General features: G+C 43.5%; 1 protein-coding gene across 2 annotated transcripts in view; it reads right to left on the reverse strand.

Moving 5' to 3' along the window:
* FGF14 (fibroblast growth factor 14) overlaps nt 1-24,263 on the reverse strand; it is a 713,205-nt gene that overhangs the window by 212,362 nt on the left and 476,580 nt on the right. The window contains exon 1 of one of the 2 annotated variants that reach the window (XM_007539847.3): nt 6,102-6,678. The exons of the other annotated variant lie outside the window; for it this stretch is intronic. Coding sequence (XP_007539909.1) covers nt 6,102-6,294 — 193 coding nt within the window. The 5' untranslated portion in view covers nt 6,295-6,678. Of the gene's footprint in view, nt 1-6,101; nt 6,679-24,263 lie in introns of those variants that run through there. 2 annotated transcript variants of the gene reach the window in all.

Below are 24,263 nucleotides of genomic sequence, written 5' to 3' on the forward strand. Positions count from 1 at the left end.
CTCTCCTTTTCTATCTCCTCCTCCTCTTCACTCAATTTCTCTCTATCCTATCAAAAAAAAAAGCAGAAAATCTTTATATTTTCATATGATAATGGCTCAAAAAAGTAGTACAAACAACAATGGTTGCCAGGGACGGGTTGGTGGTACACCTAGTTAAGCTTACATGTTACAATGCACAAGGACCCAGGTTTGAGCCCCTGATCCCCACCTGCAGGGGAGAGCTTTGCCAGTGATGAAGCAGTGCTGTAGGTTATCTTTTTCTCTTTCCTCTCTATATCCCCCTACCCTCTCAATTTCTGGCTGTCTTTATACAATAAATAAAGATAAGAATAAAAAAAGAACAATGGATGGTCTTTTAACCACTCTTTGTTGTTGAGTATTCTTGAGATAATTGACACACCTCTCCTTACATAGTACCTTACAGAAAGGAATACCACTTTTCTTAGGGTTTCAAAGCAAAGCAATTTGGTTCTATGGGTGTATACACACATCTGCTTTCCATACTACAGAGTAACTTAGTAACAGTTTCACACAGTTCATTTCCATTCCTTGTTTCTTATGACATCATGCAATTTATTTTAAGTAGAGGTATTGGTAAGAGACTCACACATCCACTGATAAAATGTATATCTGACTTGTGGTACTATGGTTTCTGTGACTGTAGTCCCCAAAGTAGACTTTAAAAAGCAACTGTATTCACCACACCAAAGATCTGGATGGAACTGTGGTCTATGGCAGTAAGTCTGGGAAGTCCGAGGGGGATGAAAGTGCTAAGGAAAGTTGGTATCTAGCACCTTATGCTGAGGGAGGTAGATGGTTTAGTGGAAGGTGAGATGTACTGACACCTGCCTTGCAGAGATTTCACCCTGTACCCTTGTGATGATATCAATCCTGGAAGTCAACAAATCCTCAATGAAGTCATTCTGAAGTTGAAAACATATTAACCACATATGATGCTCTAATGGTAAAATCTTCACTATATATTATTGCATGCATTTCTTTTATAAATGTTTTTATTCATTTATTATTAGAGACAGAGGGAAATTGAGAGGGGAGGGAGAGACAGGGAGAAGAGAGACACCTGTAGCAGTGCTTCACCACTAATGAACATTTCCACCTGTAGGAGGAGACAAAGGGCTTGAACTTGCATCCTTGCTTGTGCACTATAATCTGTGTCTGTCTATCTATCTATCTATCTATCTATCTATCTATTTATCTATCTATCTCTATCTCTCTTTCCTGTTTTATGGTTTGAGCAATCAGCCACCACCTGCAGGGGAAAGATTTTCAAGTGGTGAAGCAGGGTTGCAGGTGTCTCTTTGCCTCTCTCCCTCTCTATCATCCCCTTCCCTCTTGATTTCTGGCTGTCTCTATCCAAGCTAGAAAGAATATAATAAACATTTGGAAGTTGCATATCAATATACAAATAATCTGTTCAGAACACTATGGCTCAAGAATAAGTTTGGGGGTTTTGCCTTGTTGACCTTCCTTCTTTTACTTCACTGGTTTCAAGGGCAGTGGTGAGCAGCCAGGGAACAGCAGACACCCCATCAAGGAAATATGGATGTGCAAAAAACAGACTTCCTGGGAGTCGGACAGTAGCGCAGCGGTTAAGCTCAGGTGGCACAAAGCACAAGGATCGGCGTAAAGATCCCAGTTCAAGCCCCCGACTCCCCACTTGCGGGGGAGTTGCTTCACAAGCAGTGAAGCAGATTTTCAGGTGTCTATCTTTCTCTCCCTTTCTGTCTCTCCCTCCTCTCTCCATTTCTCTCAGTCCTATCCAACAAGGAAGACATCAATAACAACAACAATAATAACTGCAACAATAAAACAACAAGGGCAACAAAATGGGAAAATGAATAAATAAATATTAAAAAAAAAGAAAACAGGCTTCCCACTCACTCCAGCCTACTGCATATGTGTGCCAGGTTAATGACTACCAGAGAAGTATGACACTAAGAAGGGGAAAGATGACACGGGAAGATTGCATCGCCTTCTCTGCCAAGAGGGAAGACTTCTTGGAGGAAAGAGCATCTTCTCCAGGCTTTAAGAGATGGGAATCATGAGGATAGGTGGTAGTGCACCTGGTTGAGCGCACATATTCCAATGTACAAGGACCTGGGTTCGAGCCTCCAGTCCCTATCTGGGGGAAAAAGGGGGAAAGCTTTGTGAGTGGTGAAGTGGTGTTGCAAGTGTCTCTCCCTCTCTATCACCACCCTTCCCTCTTGATATTTGGCTGTCTCTATCCAATAAACAAATAAATAAATAAATAAATAAATAAATAAATAAATATAATCTTTTTTTAAAAAAAGAGATGGGAATCATTTTAACAGGCAAGGAGGGAAGATGGATGAGTCTACCTACAAAGCAAAGCACAAGCAAAAATCTTGGCAATCTTGATGGTCTGGAAGTACGTGTCCAGGTGATGCTGGTTTATGGATATATGGGAGACAGGGGGAGGGGGAGGAGGTCTGGTAAGGAGACAGATGACAGACAGTCACACTGTCCAGCACAACCACTAAAAGCCACTGTGCAGGCTGGGGGTATGGATCCACATGCCAACATCCATGTCCAGTGGAGAAGCAATTACAGAAGCCTGAATTTCCACCTTCTGCACCTCAGAAAGAATTCTGGCCCATACTTCTGGGGGAAAGAAATGTTAGAGGGAGCTGAACCACAGTTCCATCAGGATCCAGAGAGAGAAGAGGCAAAAAGGAAGGACATTCAGGTGTAGTTATTGTTGTAAGTATTACTTAGAAGAGAAAGCAGGACCACAAAAAATTATATATATATATATATACTGATATTTGTGACCTACAGAGAAATGCTGGAGACTGGGGACTCAGAACCCTGGTGGTGGGAATGGTGTGAATTGTACCCCTGTTACCATATAATTCTATAAATCAACATTAAATCACTAATGCAATTTTTATAAGAATAATACATTCTAATAAAAAATAGCATGGTTTGCAAGTAAAAAAATGTGCAAATTTATGTCCCTTCCCAGAGCAATCAATTCCACTGAACAAAAAAAAAAAATCTTACTTTTCTGAAAGTAAGAGCAGATCTGGGGTGTGACTTGTTTTCTAGCTGAAGAGACATAAGTGAACACCAACTGTACTCTGCTGTTCAAGCAACGATTGCTCTAATGAGCACTAAAAAGATACGCTGGTCCAAAAAGGTATAAAACGACTCTTTGCCCCAATAAAAGGCACAAGGGTTGTTTATTCTGTTTGCAAACATGTGGACTGTATTGTATTTGCATGTCAAAATGTAAACTTCAGTCAAAATGGATGATGACATTAAATGACTCAACATTTCTTCCACCTGCTTTGCTTCTCAGAACAGGCTGAGAGTGTTCCAGTTCAAGGGAGACACACACACACACACACACACACACACACACACACACACACACACACACACACGGCTATTCTAGTGTCTGCCTCCTCGGTGGTCCTCCACCTGTAGCTCTCAGTGCTACCTGCCCTGTGTATTTTATCTAAACAGCTCCTTCTCCACCCATCCTCCTCCCCTAGTTCTCTGTCTCACTCCTCCTGGTGCCTCCCATAACTTCACCTTGTGCAGAGCCTGATTACTTTCTACCATGTCTAGAAGCTCCAGGATGGAGAGGCATCCATCTGTTCTGTTCAGCACCTGCTGGAGCATACTTGGAAACAGGACCTGCCTCATCCAAAAACTGCTTGACAGAGTAATGTTTTTCAAGTAGGAAGACACAGAGAAACGCCATACCTAAAACTTGTATCTTTGAATTAGCAAATTAGATTTTAAAAATTTCCTGGGACTAACTCCTATGCAAAAAAAAAAAAAAAAAAGCAGTGAAGACTGAAGGACAAGGTAAATCAATTAAAATAAAATACTTTCTATAAGAGTGAGCAAATACTAGACTATCCTTATGTACATAGTGGCATATAATAACATGAAATGTATTACATAGATATATAAAATTTACATCATGTACAGTTTCAGTTTTTTAGTATGTACCTTACATAAAATTACTAGTGTTCATAAATTAAATCTTTAGGAACCAAGGTATCATATCTAAGCTTTCTACAATGATGAATACATTTCCTTATATATAAGCATTACAAGGAGAATTAAAGAAAAAGATCTGATGAAATTCCTTTTAGCCTAGGTCCTCCAGTCTCCTAACAAAAATAAGATAGAAAAAGCCATTTCAAATTTCCCTTTTCTTAGATCACTTGAGACAAGCATATCACTTCAAACTCGTGAACACTAAGAAAACAGTCAGAATTGAATATAGTTAAATAGACTATTAGAAAGCGCATAGATCTTTTCCTATGTAGCAGCAAGAACCCCACACATGGCCCCACTTAACAAAGACATTTACTGTACATGTAAAATAACTGACTGCATTTAAAGGAATCACACAGAAAACCCTAATTATCGTTCAAATTGCCTTCTTATCTAGAGGACAAAAAGCTTATTTGCTCCAAACAAATGGCAAATTGGAGCTTCATCTGGCTAAAACTGTGCTCTAAAGATCATCTGATGAGGCATAAGAAGTAACCCTATAAGTCATGGAAGTGTGACTCTCCACAGATCAACAGTAGTTTAAATCAGTATCACAAAAGTATATGTAAGGCTCGAGGCTAAAAAGGAAAAGTCATTGGTGTCAAGAGCTTCTAAGGCAGTCTGGAAATACTGACTCCCGATACAGGATATAGTTCATAAAGAAGCTTTCTATAATATCGATACAATTCTACCTCTTTATGATTTCACTCTGATGGATTTTTCTCAGCTGTCTGGTTTTTTTTTTTTTTTTTTTTTTTTTTGGAGCTTGGTTGTAAGAGCAAGCAGTGCTTAGCTCTCACTGAGACAATATGCAGTTGCCCTTGGAAAAGGTTTCCTTTTCAGCCCATTGTGAAAAGAGCATGAAAACTTTTGGTCACAATGTTACAAACACACACCGGCCACAAAGAGACACAAGTCCACCCTTGTCTTTGGAACAACAGTGTGTGTGAAATAAACACAGCTGGGCCTGAGAACAGAACAGGCCAAGCAAATATCTACTCCTTTTCACCTGAATGGATTCTCACAAGCTTCCTGACAAACCCGCCCAGTTAGGAAAAGCTAGCAGTCCCCAGCTCTCCAATGGAGAAAGCCTAGGAAGCTCTCCAAACAAGCTCCCCTGGAGACTGGATATGGACACCAGCAGAAAGTAACTGAAGCCTCTGGGCTCCATCCTGAGAAGTGAGCTGCCTTTTTAGAGACCCTGACATTTTCAAGGCAGCAGAAGAAGGTCACGCTTGGCACTTGGTTTTTTTTCCCAAAGAATTCGGCCCAGTGACAGGACCGGTCTACTCAGCTCCTGTTGGTTTTGTCCCAAAACAATTCACAGCTGTTATATGCAAATGAGCCCTCACAGGGAAATGCAGATTTCACCAAAGCCCCGAGTTGGGAACCCCTGCTCCTTTCTTCTTCTGAGCCCTTTGCCCCATCCCCAGAGATGACACTCCCTCCCCCGAAGACTTCTGGGGCCCAAAGCTGCCCACTGAGCAATGGAACTAGACCTTACTGAGGGCGGACGGTCTCTCTCTCTCTCTCTCTCTCTCTCTCTCTCTCTCTCGCCTCTCACATCAGCTCCTGCTGAGGGCACCCCAGGGATCACCTTATTGCGCCCAGATCTGGGAGCTCAGGGAATTGGGGGTAGGCATGGAGTGGGACCCTGCCAGCCAAATGAGGCTGAGCACCCCAAAATTCCGTGCATCTCCAATCAGGCAGAGCAATCCCCCGCCCCCCAGGGTGGTAAGAAAGACCTCCCGGCGGCTCCCAGTGTCCCCTCAGTATTCTGGAAAAATCCTGGACCCTTGGGAAGAAATAGGGGCGCGCTCCACCACCAATACCCTCACCCCCACTCCAGCTCGGGGGAGCTGGAGAGGCCGCTCATTTGCAGGCTCCTGGCTGAGTTCTCGGAGGCTACAGGTTGCCCCGGGAGCTCGGAGCGCTCAGAAGGGGGAGCCTGGACTGGGGGTGGAGGACAGCACCCAGGGGTGGCAGGGAGGAAGAGGGAGGGAGCACCCCATGCGGGCAGAGGGCGGCGACCCGCGCGCACAGACCTTGGCGCCGCAACCTGCGTTTCTTGAGGCCGAAGATGCGCACTTTGGAGAAGATATCCACCAGGTTGCCGTTGCACAGCCCGCGGCTCTTGCTGGGGCTGCTCCGCCGCCTGCTGGTGGCCGTCCGGTCCCAGTGCTGCTCCCGCGCCTGCCGCTTCTGGCGGATCAAGCCGCTGGCGATGGCCGCGGCCATAGTGGGGCTGGCGGCGGGAAGGACAGACTGCCGGGGTGTGTGTCTGTGTCTGTGTCTGTGTGTGTCTGTGTCTGTGAGTGTGGTGGTGGGGGAGTGGAGGTGTCCGGGGGCGCGCGCTCACTCCCCGCGGGGCCCCATGGCCGGCCGCTCGGGGCGCGGGGCCCGGCGCGCAGAGGCGCCCAGGGCGCACGGGGCGGTGACCCGGAGCCCCGGAGCAGCGGAGCCCGAGACCCGCCCGCCTGCCCGCACTGCCTGGCTCCTGCCCCGCGCCGGCCGCCGCCTTCTCCCGCCGGCCCCCGGGAGCGCGGGGGGCGCGTCCGTAGGTCTGTCCGGGGCGCTCCCGGCGGGACTCAGCGCCGCAGAGCTGGAGCCCGAGCCCGAGCCCGAGCCCGAGCCCGAGCAGGAGCCGCACCCCCCCCCCCCCCCGGCCTCTGCCGCCAGCCGCCGCCGCCCGGTGCTGCCGGTGATTGTCAAGTGCTCGGGAAATCGGCATCTGAAGGGAGCCAGCGATCTGCTCCCCGGAGATCTCTAATCACCGCGCCGCGCTCACACCCCACTCCACCGCACCCCCCACCCAGCACCCCACAAGGCTCCAGTCCGCCCCCCCGCTAGGTCTCTCCTAAGCAAAAAATTAATTAATTAATTAATTAAATAGATAAATAACCACTCTAGTTCACACCCCCACACCTCACTAGGTCTCCTCGCTAAAGAAATTTAATAAATAAATAGCTACTCCAGTCCCCTCGCTAGGTCTCTCCAAAGCAAAGAAATTAAAATAATAATGATAATAATAATAATGATCAGTCCTTCTGTTAGGTCTCGCTTCGGCAGAAACAAATTAAAAATAAATAAGCACCCCAGACCCACCCCCCCTTTTAGGCCTCTCCTTGGCAACGATATTTAAAATAAATAAATAAATAATAAACCACTCCACCCTCCTAGGTCTCTCTCCTTGGCAAAGAAAATAAATAAATAAACCACTTCAGTCCCTCTCTTAGGTCTCTCCTCCTCAAAGAAATTAAATAATAATAAAAAAAGTCAGTAAAACGTGTCTATGCGGATGATAGATAGGAGTCGTCATGCCAAAGAGAGCTCCCAAGGGGGGCTGCCAGAGGTGGGGTGGGTGCTGGGCGGCTAAGTTGCCCAAGAAGCAGGTGGAATCGGAGAGAGAGTCAGGCCTCCCTAAATGTTCTTGGGCGCAACTCCTTTCATGCTTCCCCAGCGCCCCCTCCCACAACGGGAAGCTTAGCTGAGGCTTCTGGGTCTCAGCATGGGTCTCCAGGTCCCCAGAAAGTCTCAGCTGTGGTTGGAGGGCAAGGTGGCTGGTACCCGCCCTCCTTGCTAATCCCCTGACCAGCCTCCAACCTCCCCCAGCCCACCCCCACCAATCTGGGAAGGAAGGAGGGAGATGGTCCACAAGAGAAAGGTGCCTTCACCCTTCACCTCATCCCCACCCCTGCCTGGAACTTGCTGGATCCCTTCCCACAACCACCCCCCCACCCCCTTGCTGTCTGGAAGCATTGGTTCCTGCTTTTGAACCAGTAAGTTGAAGCTCAAAGGAGAGAGGAGGGGAGGAGGAAAGGAAGGGTGTGTGGTCAGGTGGGAGGAAGAGAGACCCTTCCCATAAGTCTCCTCTGCAGTTGGAAAATGCCACAACAGCTGCAGCAGGATACCAGGTCAACTGAACTTGGAAGAAGTCACCCAGGAAATGTGACCAGCAGGGAGGACGTCAGGGACTCCTGGTGCCAACCCAAGGCCAACAGACAGAATGACTGAAGGCAAGCCTGGGCTGGGACTTGAGCAGCCTGCCCTCTTCGGGAGCAATGCCTTAGGGAACTGTTGCTGACATGTAAATATTTAAATGCAAGGGCTGTTGTTGCATCTAATCTCTCTCTCTCTCTCTCTCTCTCTCTCTCTCTCTCTCCTTGACTTCTTGTCTGGTGTAGGCACTGTCTGTCTTGGATAATTGGAAATAAATAGGAAGGCCCAAGAGGCAGTGGCAAAATGGGACAAACTCCTCTAGAAGGAGGTTGGCCAAGAGAGAAATTTCATGTTAGATGGATGCAGAGCCTGTTTCTAGGATACTCTGCAATTGGCAAAGCCCAGCGTCAGTCAGAGAAACTCTCTCTCTCTCTCTCTCTGTCTGTCTTCTGGCTGCTAACCTTTTCCTCTTTCCTGGAAGCTGTTTCTGTTCATCATTACCAGGAGATAAAGAAACGCTTCATTAGAAATTCAACCTCACAGATCCAGGGTAAAGAATGGAGGAAAGAAGACTCATCTCATAAAGAAACCTGGCATAGCTCTTCTCCAGTGATGGTGATTATTTTAGAGCTCCCAAAAGGAGAGAGAGACAGAGAGAGAGAGAGAGAGAGAGAGAGAGAGAGAGAGAGAGAGATGGGCAAGACAGGTTACATTCCTGGAGGGCAGTTCTGAGTTCAAATGCATTCTTTCTGTCTCAGGAATAGGCAGGAAAGTACAAAGATTCACAACCAGAAAATGGGAGTTCTGCCAATGGCTGGTTACAGGCTAGACACCTATCTACAGAAGGTATTGGCAACCTCTTCACAGACTGTGAAGCTGTGCTGGTACTCAGTGTGTTCACTCCATATTGACTACAGAGTTTGCTTGGGGAAAGATCATTCAGTCTGAAGCAAGTGTGTCTGTGGACTAGACGTAGAGGCTTTTGTTGTTTACTTTATAGTGCTGTAGATCACCTTTAGCATGAAAGAACACACTGTAAGCTTCTTGTGCCACTGTGGTCTTATTTCTCTTCAAAGTCACAGCTAATGACAAGGTCTGTGCAGGTGTCATTTTGCCTGGAAGCTCCAACAACCCCTGTCAGGAAAAGCTCTGTGCTAACAAAGATGCTGGTGTCTACCACTGTAATAGCTGTCCCATAGGACTTTGTTCTTTCATATTTTTAAAAAAGCTGTTTCCCTTGATGTGTCACTTTTCTGTGTGTAGAGAAAAGAGCACTTCCATGGTCAGGTGCACCTAATAGAGGCTGTTGATGTGTATCTTTGTAAAAAAACAAAACAAAACAAAAAAACCTAATAATTCGCTAGAAACAAGCTCCACTAAGCCCCACTAGGCTGTATGCCTACCTCTGCTTCCTACTATTGGAGAAAGGATCAGGGCATCCCAGGTGGTATAGCTGGGAATTTCCAATTTAATGAAAGCTTTTCACAGTGGGCTTTCTTCGCAAAGAATCAAAATGTTAAGTAGAATGACCTCAAGGCAGTACAGTCAGATTTTTCTTTGAAAGAATTTTCTTAATAATTAAGTGAAGGTTTTTTTAAAAAATGTGAGCAAGATACAAAATAAAATTTAAAATAATAACAGGAATAATAATAAATATTATTATTAATATTATAGTTGGGTTAGTTATTTTCTCCCCATATTGTCTATACTGAAGTCTTTCCCCTCAGTTGCTTGGCCTAGATTATTAGAGAAGTCGATTTGGGTGGGGGGAGGTGGTGACTGGAAGAGGTTCAGATGATTCCCTTAAAGATGAAGTCTGAGCATCATGGACAGAGATCCAGCCCTGGTCTCTTCCAATCATAGCAAGTACCCTCAGAATGAGAGAGAGACGGAAAGGGAAAGGGAGAGGGAGGGGGAGGGGGAGGGGGGAGGGGAGGGAGAGAGGGAGAGGGAGAGGGAGAGGGAGAGGGAGAGGGAGAGGGAGAGGGAGAGAGCTGGCTGGTCTAGTCACTCAGAGTCCCCCTACTTCAGAGCCTCTCCCCTCTACTTCTCTCTAGTTGGAAAGGAAATTAATCCTCACAGCTTCGACTGAAATTAATAACACATCTAGGCACACAAAGCTCTTAGGCTGGCTTTGTGATAGCCTTCCTTGATACTTCCCTGTACCTGATACAGGGAGGAGTTGGGCTCTGAGCTTCTATTCAGACTGGCCTTTTGCAAGTGGCTAGTCTTTTGTGCTAGGCTTCTGGTTTTAAGGCAGTTTGGGGAGGGGCACAGCCTTGAAATAATCAAGGTATTTTAGCTTAATGTGTGCATTCTCTGTTTACCTCCCCTCCCAAAAGCTATCTAGCTGTTTACTGATGGAGGTTAGCAAAAGAAAATGCAAGAGAGCCATCTGCTGTCTTAAACTGTGATAAAAGCTTGTGCAGAGCCATGGTGAAAACCGGTTCTGAGCTGGTGAGCACAAGCCCTAGCCCTGCTGTAAGTCAGAAGGTGACTCCTTGCTCAGCAGAATCACCTCACCTTTGACTTGACACAGGCGGATACAGAAGTCAGTACTGCTCTGGGGAAGCAACTCTGATTACTGATGGTTCAGGCTTATTTCATGACTCTGCAACTTCCTGTCTACTGGCTGAGCTCTGTCGCATTGCTTTCACTGTGAGCCTCAGTCTCTTCCACTCTCAGACTGAGACGAGACCGGCTCTCCTTTCAGTTCTCATGAGCTCAAGTCTTTGCAAGTATATGTATTGACCTGAATACAGCCTGGCACGTCCTGTGTGCTTAAACATGACAGTCTGTAAGTCACAATTTTCCAGATCACTCATTTCTATCTTGTAAATTCCTCTCATTCTCCCTGCAACACCCCCCTCACACACTGTTAGAGGCAGTAACTCTAGAATAGTTATAAGTATAGTTGCTTTTTGAGTTTGAGTTTTAAGAATAGTTTAAATATAGTTGCTTTTTGCCCTCCTGCCCAGTGAGGTGTGAAATTCCTTGCCCTTTTCCCCTCAACAGAACCTAAAAGGCCATCAATTATTTTAACAGACCCTGCATTGAACAGACCTTCTCATGACCTTTGCATAGGAATACTGTCACCAGGTAGTTCAAACAGATGGCCTGATGAATTACAAACAGATGGCCGGGTGGTCCCAACAAAGAGCAAAGGAATGTGGTGACCCCCTCCCACTTAGGCGGGGACCTATTGGTCTGGTGTGATGTTTAGAACTAGCCCATGCTTTATTCTGAATGGATCAGGCTATTGATAAGTTTGAAATGATTGGATATAGGCTAATAAGGTGATGTGTTCCCCCCTCCCTGAGTGGAGTCTGAATTCCTATAAATTGTGTGGTTTGAGCCTTGTTCAGGGTCGAGCTTGGTAGACTAACACCAGTCACCATCTCGGCCCGGATTGCAATTCGTGAATAAACATCTTTTGCTTCCTTGCAGTGGATGGTGGTTTGATTTTGCTCTTTAACACACACAACCATTTTTTTAAGAGCAAAACATGTGTATTTCAGAGGCATATTTCCTGATTTTCTAACTGGATACATGCAGATTTTTTAAATAATTAGAAATGTGAAAAAAAATAGTTGTGATGAAAGATGTACAAATTCAAAACTTTTTAATTGATGAAATTTGTAGACTTAGTTCTATAAACCTATTCCCCTGTTCATTGAATGCTGATAGCAAAGCCAATCCCTGACCTCCCAGAAGTTATTATGGAATGAGTTCTACCAGTTCAAAGTCAGTGTGAGCATTGAGTTTACTGGAAGCTAATTATGGGACCACTGCCTTGTGCTCCTGGAGATCTCAAGTACCCTTTGTCCTTCTACTTTGCACCTGGTTTTTCCATCCACCTGACACATTTTTACTGGTTCTTCCTAAGGCCTTTCTTATAAATAGGATTAGATGGTCCATTTCTGGAGACAGTAAATGCAGGCCTGACTCTGCATCCTTGAGCCCTTCCTTGAAAACTTTCTTATTTCATGATTCTGCAACTTCCTTGCAGTCTTCTCTTCTGTTAAACTGTGAAAATAATGCACTAAGGTTATTATGAAAAGATTATGAGAACCCCTTTGGAAGGGTGCATTACACAGGTCACACAGTGGAAATTCAATATGCAGTAACTGTTTGTAAGAGCTTCATTTTCCAACACTCTGGTCTTCATTTATTCAAAGGATAAACGTATATTGGCTGCTTTATGAAAATGTCTTAAAACAGGGCTCAGGGGTAGCATGGCCAAGATCAAACACTTGTTCTCTTGTTTCTTTGCAAATCTGTTCTTCTCTTGTCTTCTCCATCTCTGCAATTGCCAACCCAGTGAATTGTTTTGTTCCTCAGTCAAAACTATGTTGCCATTACAGTCATCTCATTTCTGTCTCAGAGTGAATACAATTGGTTCAGTCTTCAAAAGAGACTCAAAATGCCACAATCTGCTATGGTTCCTATTACCTATCACCATCACAATTTGGACCATTACAAAATCCACCTAATTGGTCTCTTTGGAACCACTTTTACTCTTCTTTGGGATGCTCTCAGCACTGCGATCAAAGCACTAAAGCTCCACAGTAAGCTGTGTCAGGCTCCTGCTCAACATTCTAAATAGAAAGCAGAGTCTTCATGGTACCTAAAAGGTTCACCACGGTTTGTATCTGATGACCCCTTTTATTCATTCTTTATTTCTTCTCTCTTGTTGTATTTGGTTCCAGTGGCTGTTCCTCAAACTCTCTGGCATGCTCCTCTGGAAGGACTTGTAGGCTTGCTCTTGCACCTGACTGTCTCAACCTGCACAGTTATTGGCTCCTATACCTTCTCGGATAAGATCTCCCCTTACACATCTATTTAAAATTGCCATCCCCAAACGTAGTTCTCTCTCTCTCTCTCTCTCTCTCTCTCTCTCTCTCTCATCTATCTCTATTTATCTTCCCTGTCTTACTGTTTTTCCTGGCACTTACAACTTCTAGACATGTTATTCCCTTGGTTATTTGAAATGTTTTTTCCCTCATAAGCCTATGGGGGAAGGTAGTGTGTTTCACTTACTGGAAATAGATCCAAAGCTGAAAATACTACTGAACAGATTAGGTGCTCAATAAATAATTGTTTCATGAAAGAGTTAAGATGTTGGTTATATAGACAGATGTTGGTATGCATGAGACCCCTTCTGTTTCATTTGGTTTAAATCCCCCCTGCTTAACACTATTCTATTTACATAACCACTTCATTCTATTTACATAACCACTGTTAACAAGTTCCACCCTCCCTCCAGGGCATTTGTGGTTCAGTGATAGGATTCTCGCCTAATCTGCCCCCTCTTTGTCACACTCTGATTTTCACCAGTCACTTTTCTCTCCACCCTCTCTATGTCACATCCTGTTTCCACCCTACTTGGCAAGTATATATAAAGACAGCATTGTGAGTTTTAGAGTACTGTACCTTGAGTTTAGCTTAGCTTGTCTTAGATTGTGCTGCGTCCTGCATGAATAAAGAGATACTGCCTACAGCTCAACCATGAGTCCCTGGTCGTCTGTTATCCACCTGTGAAGCCAGCCCGGCGAAAACAACATAGCCCGGAGAAAAGAACAGACAGACACAGTTAATACCAAATAAGAGGGACAGAAAAGCTTGCTTAGCTTGGATTGCCAAGGATGAGTTACTTTCTGGTGCTTAATCTTTTGAAGCACCAGGATAACAAAAATCCGATTTGGGCTGCACATAATCTAACTCAATAAGCCACATATACAAAGAACATTTCACCTTTTCCTGGTGACCTCAGATCAATCTAACATGAAATGTAGCATGAGTTCTGAGTTCCATCAGCAAAGCCACTGGGATTCACTGGAAGGAGATAAAGCCATTCATGCCTGTCTGGACCTGACAATATGGCTGATCTTTGTGATTCTTTTCCCCATCACTGAAACCCTGTCTTGTCTTGTCAAAGTATGCCCCCACTCAAATTCCTTCTATCTAATGCATCATGAAGGATTGGATGCATATTTATAAAATCATCTATAAATGTGAAATTCAAATGTAGAATTCTAAGGGAAGAGTCTATATAACCAGGAAAGGGTCTTAACTGATACCGATATTGTTAGTATAATTGATTGCTCCCACACTTGTAAGCCCTCAAAGGTCATCGCAAGTATTACTTTGAGTCTTAACTATTAGTGGATCCTTTTGCATGGTTTATCAAACAAAAAAGTACACGATTGTTTTTGGTTTGTTTCAATTTCAAATAAACAAAGGGGCCCTAGATTGTATTTTGTGATATTACTTATTTTGCTTTCATTTATGACGTTGTCACAGACACTATTTTAACTAAGCAAGTTTGTGTGATTGAAGAAATCTTTGATTTTAAGATTGAAAATTATTGTCCTTATAGTAGAGGGGGGAAAAAATGACTGAACTATGGCATAGAGTCTAAGAAGTATATTAATTTCAGTGATGTTCATGGAGAAAATGAACGTACTTCTAGAGTCAATAAAAAACAATTTAGTGGGATGGCAAATCTATAAGTAAGAGTCTCATACTTATTAACCTTATTGTACTGCATAAAATGCTTAGATACACATTTTTGGTTAAATTGACTTTTTTTTAAAGATTCTTTTATTGTGAAAAAGAGGACAGGAGAGAGAAAACCAGAGCCTCACTCTGGTACTTGCAGGGCAAGACTTGAACTCAGGACATCATGCTGAGTCACTTAAAAAAGATTTTTAATTTTTTTATTATCTTTATTTATCTATTTATTGGATAGAAACAGCCAGATATCAAGAGGGAAGGGAGGGATAGAGAGAAAGAGAGACAGAGAGACACCTGCAGCACTCCTTCACCACTCCTGAAGCTTTCCTCCTGCAGGTGGGGACCAGGGACTTGAACCTGGGTCCTCACGCATTGTAACATGTGCACTCGTGCACTCAACCAGGCGCACCACCACCCAGCCCCAAAAGTGATTTTTAACTGCTCCAGAGCACAGGTGCTCTGGAGCAACTTCTATTATTAAGTGTTATCATTTCTTGTTAGTATGATCATTTTATCTCCCAGTAGCCCTGCACTGGGAAAACACAGAACAGAATTAAATATTCCCCAAATAAGGACCAGGTGCTGGTGTACCTGGTTAAGCACTCACATTTCAGTGTGCAGGGGCCCGGGTTCAAGACCCTAGCTACCACCTGAGTGGTGAAGCAGAGCTGCAGGTGTCTCTCAGTCTCTTTCCCTCTCTATCTCCCACTCCCCTCTCAATTTCTCCCTGTCTCTATGCAGCAACAAATAAAATATACATAAATATCCCCCAAATATCTCCTTGGATCACCTTCCTGTAGCAAGTGGCTCCATTTTGCTCCATGTTTCATTCAATGTGTTTTGAGCATTTCAAATACCTCGTAAATCAAGGATAAACTATGAGGGTCAAATGTTCCTTGGGGGTAGTCTTGCAAACTAAGTTTGGATGAGCTAAAGTAAGATGAAGATTAGCCAAGGTTAGGGCAGGGAGTAGCCAGCAGGTGGTTTACTGCTTGCTAAGTGGATTACCCAGGTTGGAGCAGGGCCCCCACTTCATTGAAGGCAGCTTCAGTACTGAGTTCCCTTTCACTCTCACTGCCTCTTCTCGCTGACTCTATCCTAAAATTAACAGATTAGGCAGGGCTAAGCACACATCTTCTTTTTTTTTTTTTTTTTTAACTTCATTTATTTATTTTGCTAGGACAGAGAGAAGTTGAGAGGGAGGGGTGATGGAGAGGGAGACAGAGAAACACACACACCTGCAGCACTGCTTCTCCACTAGTGAAGCTTCCCTTCTGCAGGGTGGGGGGACAACTGGGGCTTGAACCTGGTTCACTGTTGGTACAAGCACTTAGCCTGATCTGCACCCAGCCCCCTGCCCCCACCCCCACACCACCCCCAGCCAATATTTGGAAAGGTTTGAAAGTGTGCAGTCTTGCAAAGCTATGTTACATCCATAGAAAAACAAAGAGATGGGGGTCGGGCGGTGGCGCAGCGGGTTAAGCACACATAACTCAAAGCACAAGGACCAGCATAAGGATCTTGGTTTGAGCCCCCGGCTTTCCACCTGCGGGGAAGTCACTTCACAGGCGGTGAAGCAGGCCTGCAGGTGTCTTTCTTCCCCTCCTCTCTCCATTTCTCTCTGTCCTATCTAACAGTGAACAACATCAACAATAACAATAATAACCACAGCAAGGCTACAACAACAAGGGCAACAAAGGGGGGAAAGGATGGCCTCCAGGGGCAGTGGATTCATGGTGCAGGCACTGAGCCCTAGCAATAACCCTGGAGGCAGAGAGAGAGAGAGAGAGAGAGAGAGAGAAAGAGAGAGAGAGAGAGGGAGATTTTTGCTTCTATCATTTGTTCTTGATTACTGGGTTCTACTTGAAAATGTATAAGATCTTTCAGGGAATATAGTCAATGCAGATGTTCTGTTTCTTTCTTTATGTCTTTCTTTTATTCATTTATAAGAACATCTGAAAGAAATGTTAATATGCACTTGGGACACATCTTCAACTAGTTAATTAAGACTGAATGCTTACTTACTCATTACAGTTCAAGTTCTAAATGATATTTTCTCCTATAATAGTATTAGTGACCTTTATTTTTGAGTTGAAGGATACTTTAAATAAATGGTAAGGCATTTTAAATTAAGTTTGTTCAAGAATTAAGTGATTACATTCATCTTACAACTGTTCTGCTGATTGATCAGCTGGGTCTATTTCTTTCTAATAGGCAACAGACCGATACCTAATATTTTGTTGCTTAACATTTTGATTCAATACAGAAGAAGTAGAAACCATTGGTACCCAAAACATGTGAACACTCTTGCCTATAGAAGCAATACCATATTGATACTGGCAGATGGTTTAGCTTGACAAACTGAGTGTATGTTTTAATCCGACTAATATCTTGGAAACAATAATCTCAGTGGCTTCTAGTTTTCAGTATTACAATGAACTCCAATGTGTATAACATTCATTTCAGAATGTGACTATTAACTTATCATTCCTTACTCTAAGTATATAATGGGAGAAGAGAATATCAACAATATATATATGGGTGGATTTTTTTTTACAGACTTTTAAATCTCTCAATAGAAAAATGCATTACTCAGTGGCCAGTTGAGAAAAAGTCAAAATTAATTTATAGTCACTATACCTATATAGCACATATGTTATAATCTTATGTATATGTGACTTTGTGACTATTTATATTCAGTGATTACTAGGCTGGTCAGTTTTGTAGCAATTAATTGTACTGTGTCACATGCACCTGAATACACAGTTGAGTCAAAACACATGAATAAATCACCATCTTTGGAAAAGTGCAATGTTCACATCAGTTAAAATGTGTATAAATGTTCATTAGTGGTTACAAAAGAAAAATGATTTGAAACTCACAACTTATGAACACTACAAGTCTGTTCTCAGTAGCATCCTAAGAGGGCAGCCAGTGTCTCTTTACATTGTCGTTGGAAACGTTTAGTCCATAAATGAAATCTAGCAGAAACTGGACTATAGATTTGGCTACAACCCTCTCAACATAAACTAAGGTAGTGCCTCCCACAATGTATAGTACACCAAAATCAATCATTTTCTTCATAGTCTGTGGAAAGCTTTTCTATTTGGAGACAGGGTGTTCAAATCTCATCTTAATAGAGGAGAAAGGTGAATGGTCATGTTTCCATTGCTACCAAGTAGAGGAACGAGCTTAATATCTGCCTCCTTCAAGATCCCTACTCTGGGATTTAGTTGGCTACTTGAAAGATACAAATGCACTTGTAGCAAAGCAAAGTGAAAGAGTCCAGACTATGAGGAGATGGGAGGTGGTGTGTGAGTGAGGGAGAGGGCACCAGGTACCCAGGACACAGAGGTGAAGAGACTTGGGTTATTGGTGGGCGGCTATGCTGTCAAGGGGACAGAAGACACCACATCCCTGTATCAACAGTTGTCTTATAAGACACTATTTCCACTCAACGAAATGATTTGGAAAACAAAAAAAAAATTAAATTAAAAAATAAAAATAAAATAATTTGGAAAGAAACATATCTGAAATAATGGCCTCAAGCCCCTGTGTATAAAATTTAATGACTCCCAGTTTTGTTTTGGTTTATTTCCCTCCAGGGTTATTGATGGGGCTCAGTGTCTGCATTACCAATCCACTGCTCATGGCGGCCATCTTTTTCCTTCTCTTTTTATTTTTTATTAATTTATACTTATTTATTTTCCCTTTTGTTGCCCTTGCTGTTTTATTGTGGTAGTTATTATTATTGTTGTTACTGATGTCATCATTTTTGGATAGGACAGAGAAATCAAGAGAGGAGAGGAAATTTGGAGAGGAATTCAGAGAGGGGGAGAGAAAGACACCTGCAGACCTGCTTCACCACCTGTGATGTGACTCCCCTGCAGGTGGGGAGCCTAAGGTCGGGATCCTTATGCCAGTCCTTGAGCTTCGTGCTTAACCCACTGTTCTACCACCGGACTCTCAGCCATTTTTTTTTTCTACTGTTGTTGCTGTTGCTGCTGTTGTTGTTGTTGTTGGACAGGACCGAGAGAAATGGAGAGAGGAGGGAAAGACAGAGAGGGGGAGAGAAAGACAGACACCTGCAGACCTGCTTCACCTTTTGTGAAGCGACTCCCCTGCAGGTGGAGAGCGGGCGGCTCAAACCAGGATCTTTGCTCCTCCTGTCCTTGCGCTCCACAGAATGTGCACTTAACTGAGTGTGCTACCACCTGGCCTGGACTACCAGTAGTTTTATCAATGGATTTAGGATTATCTAGGATCCTTCCTGAAATTTTTACTAAAAGAATGAAACATGATGTGCAATTTCATGTTTTTGGTCCTTGGATTCACAGTTGTCCCCAATGTGTGAAGAGATTGGTGTCCAAATGGAGAATCTGAGTCACATCTATATTCCAGGCAGAGAAGGACTGAGTGCAGAACACTCAGTGATACGTTTTCTGATAGGAAAAGCAATGCATACTCACTGAGTATGAGGAAGACAGCAGTGTGAAAATAAATTAGAAACCATTTCGACTTGCAGTGCTTGAAACCTTTTGGTGTTTTCTTTACAAATGTTAATGAATTTATAATTATTAAATTTAATGCAAAAATCATCTTAGATGAAATTTTGCTCTCATATTCTTGGCATGAGTTTACTGAGGAAGAGATACAACTGAAGTTAAAGCCAGTATGTCAGAGATCAAGCACTGTAATTGTATGATTTAGAAATCCATCACTAAACACTGTGTTCTACTTTTCCTCAAAACATGTTTTTGTTTTTTTGCAGAGTCAGGACCTTCAGCATGTATGATTTCACCAATCTCAAACCACACATTTCCATTTAGAGAGAGAGAGAGAGAGAGAGAGAGAGAGACCATAGCACTAATGCTCTTTCCAGTGGCTTAAAACTCTATATAGAGTCATAGCTGAACTGAGGGCATGCATAACAAGGCATGCACCATATACACTGAGATATCTCAGTGTCTGGCTTCTGAAAACTCTTTATTACTCGAAAAAGTACTTCCTTTAAAACCAGGCTCTTCATGTTCTCATTTCTGGGGCCAATGTATAACTTAGTGTTCAAGAGTTCAGGAAGTCCAGCTAAATACCTTAAGCCTTAGGATTCTGAAAAAGTTCCCATTAATCTGCTTCTTATCTTGTAATTTACTTCTAAGGGAAGTATGTGAAAGTAATTTCCCAAGTGCAATGCACTTATGAAATGCTATTATAAGCTGATGCCATATCCCTGGGCCTAGTCCCTACCTTGCACAAAGAATGGAAAAATTGGATCCTTAAATTATTCCCCTGAGTCCTTCTCCATAACCTATAGTTTAAGTTCCTATTATTTCTTTAGCAAATCAACACAGATAGATTTGCTTACCGAAACAAAAATTTGTTCTCTTATGATTCTGAAGAAATGTCAAATTAGTTTCTGTAGTAAATCAAGATGTTTTAATGAGTGACTTTTATTTTAGTGGGAAGGGGACATGCTTTTGGAAATGCACTCAGTGGCTCATACATGTGCCATGTCACCACTGATAGCAGAGCCAGGCTGAGTATTTTTCTTTCATTATGAGAGACAGAGAGAGAGAGAGAGGGAGAGGGAGAGGGAGAGGGAGAGAGAGGGGAGAGAGAGAGAGAGAGAGAGAGAGAGAGAGAGAGAGAGAGATGTTGATCATCATTTCTCCTTTGGCTAATTCTGCTTCTGTTTCTGTGTTGGACATCACACCAGGTTCTCTTGCATTATTTAATGCTGTTGTATATTTACATAATCACTGTTTTGCCTGAGACCTGCCCTGCCTGCAGGGCATTGGTTTAATCCCCATTGGTTGGAACCTTCATAACAGCTGGAGACCCGCCCTGCAGGGCATTAGTTTAATCCCCATTGGTTAGATGAAAGCATTGCTACCTTCGAGCTCTTTTTCTGCTCCGCCCCCTCTCCTAGTCATTTCCTTTTTTCCGACCTGCCACTTCATCTCAGAAGGTATAAAGGCAGATTCTTTTCTAATCAATAAACATTGGATTGCGTTCCCGCTCAGCCATGAGTTCCTGGTCGTCTCTCTCCTGCCCCCAAAGCTAGCACGGCAAGAAAGAAAGGGAGAGAGAAGAAAGACAAAGGAGAGATGATACAACTCTGTTTCACCATCTACCAAGTTCCATTCAGTTTGTTCCCATGTGAGACTGACTCTTCAACATGACAAAGCCACTTGTTTTATTAAGTGACCTTCCCCCCAACATGTCTGCTGGCTTTTTTATTTCCAAGAAGCTAACTCCATTCCATGACTCATGATACCTTCTTTACATCATCACAAATTCCTACTTCTGAGGTCATATCCCCAACTACTGGTTTTGATGCACTGATATCCTGCTGTCCTGTTATAAGGATACTTGTGATCTCACTGGATCCCAGATAGTCCAAAATAATTTCCCGATCTCAAAACTTTTAATCCTATCAGCAAAGTTCTTTCTATATGGCTACTCATGAGACACTTAATCTCAGGGTCATCTGTTCATGCCGCATGTTGGGTGCCAGATACTGTAAATATTTTTTTAATTTTTTTCATTGTCTTTTTTTAATTTCCTTTTTGTTGCCCTTGTTGTTTCCATTGTTGTCATTTTTATTGTTGTTGATGTCATCATTGTTGGATAGGACAGAGAGAAATGGAGAGAGGAGGGAAAGACAGAGAAGGGGAGAGAAAAACAGACACCTGCAGACCTGCTTCACTGCCTGTGAAGCGACTCCCCTACAGGTGGGGAGCCGGGGGCTCGAACTGGGATCCTTACACAGGTCCTTGAGCTTTGTGCCACGTGCGCATAACCCACTATGCTACAGCCCGACTCCCTGTTGTAAATATTTTTAAAGGCTCTTTTTGTGTGAGGTTTATAAATGCAGTAAATATATCAGGTTATTAAAAGCCACGGTAGCAAAATAAGCAAAGAAAGAAAAAGACTAGCCAGCATTTATCTTCTGCAGGTCCTGGGAAAAGATGAAATGACCAGACAAAGGGCAATAGTCCAGAATGTGTATTTCCACCAGATCATTCCATAAGTAACTTCCAGTCCCCACAATTCCTTGCAAGTTCATAGCCTCTGCTATGTGTCTGTCTTATGCTGGTGACATCAGCTATACACATGGCACAGCTGCCTTTTATTTCCTGTCAATAAAGCACAGCCTATTCCAAATCTCCTGGCATGTGTTGCATTGACCAAAACTTGGAAATTCTGAGGGTCTAGTATTCAGTCTGTCACACTTTCCTACATCTAAAGCAAATAGAAATAAAATCCACCCTTTTGTTGGGTACAAGATTGGAGTACTTCAAGATGCATTAGCATAGCATGTTGATTATTTCTTAAAGATTCTATGAAGATGCCCTATTACTCCCAAAAGAAGGACTTTTCTCTCCCCTTTCTCCTCTCTGCTTCCCCTATTCCCCCATGCCCTGTTTGAAATCTGGAAATACAGCTCTCTCTGATGGCTACCCTCCCCCACATAGAGACAGACAGCCAGATTGTCACAGAGGCAGGAGACAGCATGCAAACCAGTTGACCAAGCCCAAATTTCTAGAAATGCCTGATTCAGAGATCTATCGCTTTTTAGTCTAAAAGGAAGTTAAACTAGCTATGGGGGGGGGGGGGGAAGTAACACAGTTAAATATCTTTTAAAATGCCCTGCACATAAAACTAAATCTTCTGAGAGTCAGATGGTGGTGCAGCAAGGACGGGAGTAAGGATCCCGGTTCGAGCCCCCAGCTCCCCACCTGTAGGGGAGTCACTTCACAGGCAGTGAAGCAGGTCTGCAGCTATGTCTTTCTCTCCCCCTCTCTGTCTTCCCCTCCTCTCTCCATTTCTCTCTGGCCTACCTAACAACGACAACATCAATAACAACAATAATAATAACTACAACAATAAAACAACAATAAAAGTGAATAAATAAATATTGGTATGCTTCTGGATTCTGCTTGTGAAGCCTTCTGTTTTTTATCATCACATTGGGTTCACCTGTGTTGCTTGCTATATGTTCTGTTTGTACGTCCACTGTTGGCTGGGCACAATATCCCCCTGCTTCCGGGATATTGGTTTGGTCTTACCCCCCCCTTTAGTCATCGCTGGTTCAGGCTTCTTTCTTCTCCCCGCCCCTATAGTACATATTTCCTTTGCTCCTGACTCTTCCGCCTCAGGAGGGAAGTAGGAGAGAGATGCAAGACAGGAAAACTGTGTTGTGATTAGAAGAGATTAGTTTTTTGGACTGCATCCCCACTCGTGAATAAAGATTGAACTGCATTCTCAGCTCAGCCATGAGTCTCTGGTTGTCTCTGTTTCCCACCCGCGAAGCCAGCCCAGCAAAAAACAACAAATAAATATATATATTTTTTAAAAAACTAAATCTTCCTTTTTTTTTTTTTCCCTCCAGGGTTATTGCTGAGCTCGGTGCTGCACCATGAATCCACCGCTCCTGGAGGCCATTTTCCCCCCTTTTTGTTGCCCTAGTTGTTGCAGCCTCGTTGCGGTTATTATTGCCATTGTTGACGTTGCTTTGTTGTTGGATAGGACAGAGAGAAATGGAGAAAGGAGGGGAAGACAGAGAGAGAGGGGAGAGGAAGATAGACACCTGCAGACCTGCTTCACCACCCGTGAAGCGACTCCCCTGCAGGTGGGGAGCCGGGGCTCGAACCGGGATCCTTACGCAGGTCCCTGCGCTTTGCGCCACGTGCGCTTAACCCACTGTGCCACCGCCCGACTCCCTAAATCTTCCTTTTTATTTGCAAAACTCTCTCCTGCCATTTTACTAGGATGACAAGGGACAAGAGCAAAAGTAGGTAAGGGAGAGTGTCTATGAAAAAGTTTTCCATCAAAAGCAACTGACAGCCAAGAACCCAAGCCCAACTATAGAGGCAGGATAAACCACCTTTCTCCCCAAAGGCCAATGTTTAAATCCCAGCCCCGTCTCCTTGAAGCAGGTTCTTCATAAACACCAGCTGTCTACTTGACTGACTCCCAGTACTGCCTGTGTCTGAACCCCCACTGCTGCTGTGCTGCTCAGATGTCCTTATTTATCAGCATCTGAGTCTCTTGCATACCACACCACACATGGACCTGCATTTCTTGTGATTTTGTTTTCTGCATTTTTCAGGGGGTGGTGGTGGTGATATAGCTACTCTCAGAAATTGTGAGAACAGATTCACTGTCTCTCTGGAGAGCCTGAGGATATGATTGCTGAGTCCCATATAAAACCCATGAAGACTTTAATTTTTTTTTGAATTTATAGTACAGCTTTCATGAAGTTGAGGTCCAAGGAATTGAGCTAAAGAAAACTAAAGCTAGGCACGCCATACTCTATATGATGAGATGAGATTCATGTCCTAAGGCAATCACCAAATGAAAGAAATGGATTCTGAAAGTCTTGTACCTCCCCACCCTCCAATTTCATTTGTATGTAGCTGTAGGGAGAGCAGATAATTGCAGATTCTATTTAGAAATTTAGACTTGCCCCTTAGGTAAGAATCTGCCTTAACTGAGGACTTGACACTAACTACACGTGAAAGGGATCATTCAAATCTAAATGTCTAAAGGAGTCAAAACGGTCCCCCTATGTCCAGTGTGGACAGAGCAGGCGAGATGACAGACAGAAGACAAGTTTTTGGCGGAAGGCCATGCAGAGTTTGGAATAGAGTCTAGGGCCTAGTATCTAAATTTCTTTTTGTTCTCTCTCCTTCTTCCCTTTTGTCCTTTGCATGGTCTCTCTCTCTCTCTCTCTCTCTCTCTCTTTC

This window comes from Erinaceus europaeus, chromosome 5 (assembly GCF_950295315.1).
Source record: "Erinaceus europaeus chromosome 5, mEriEur2.1, whole genome shotgun sequence".
In the NCBI taxonomy this organism is placed as follows: domain Eukaryota; kingdom Metazoa; phylum Chordata; class Mammalia; order Eulipotyphla; family Erinaceidae; genus Erinaceus; species Erinaceus europaeus.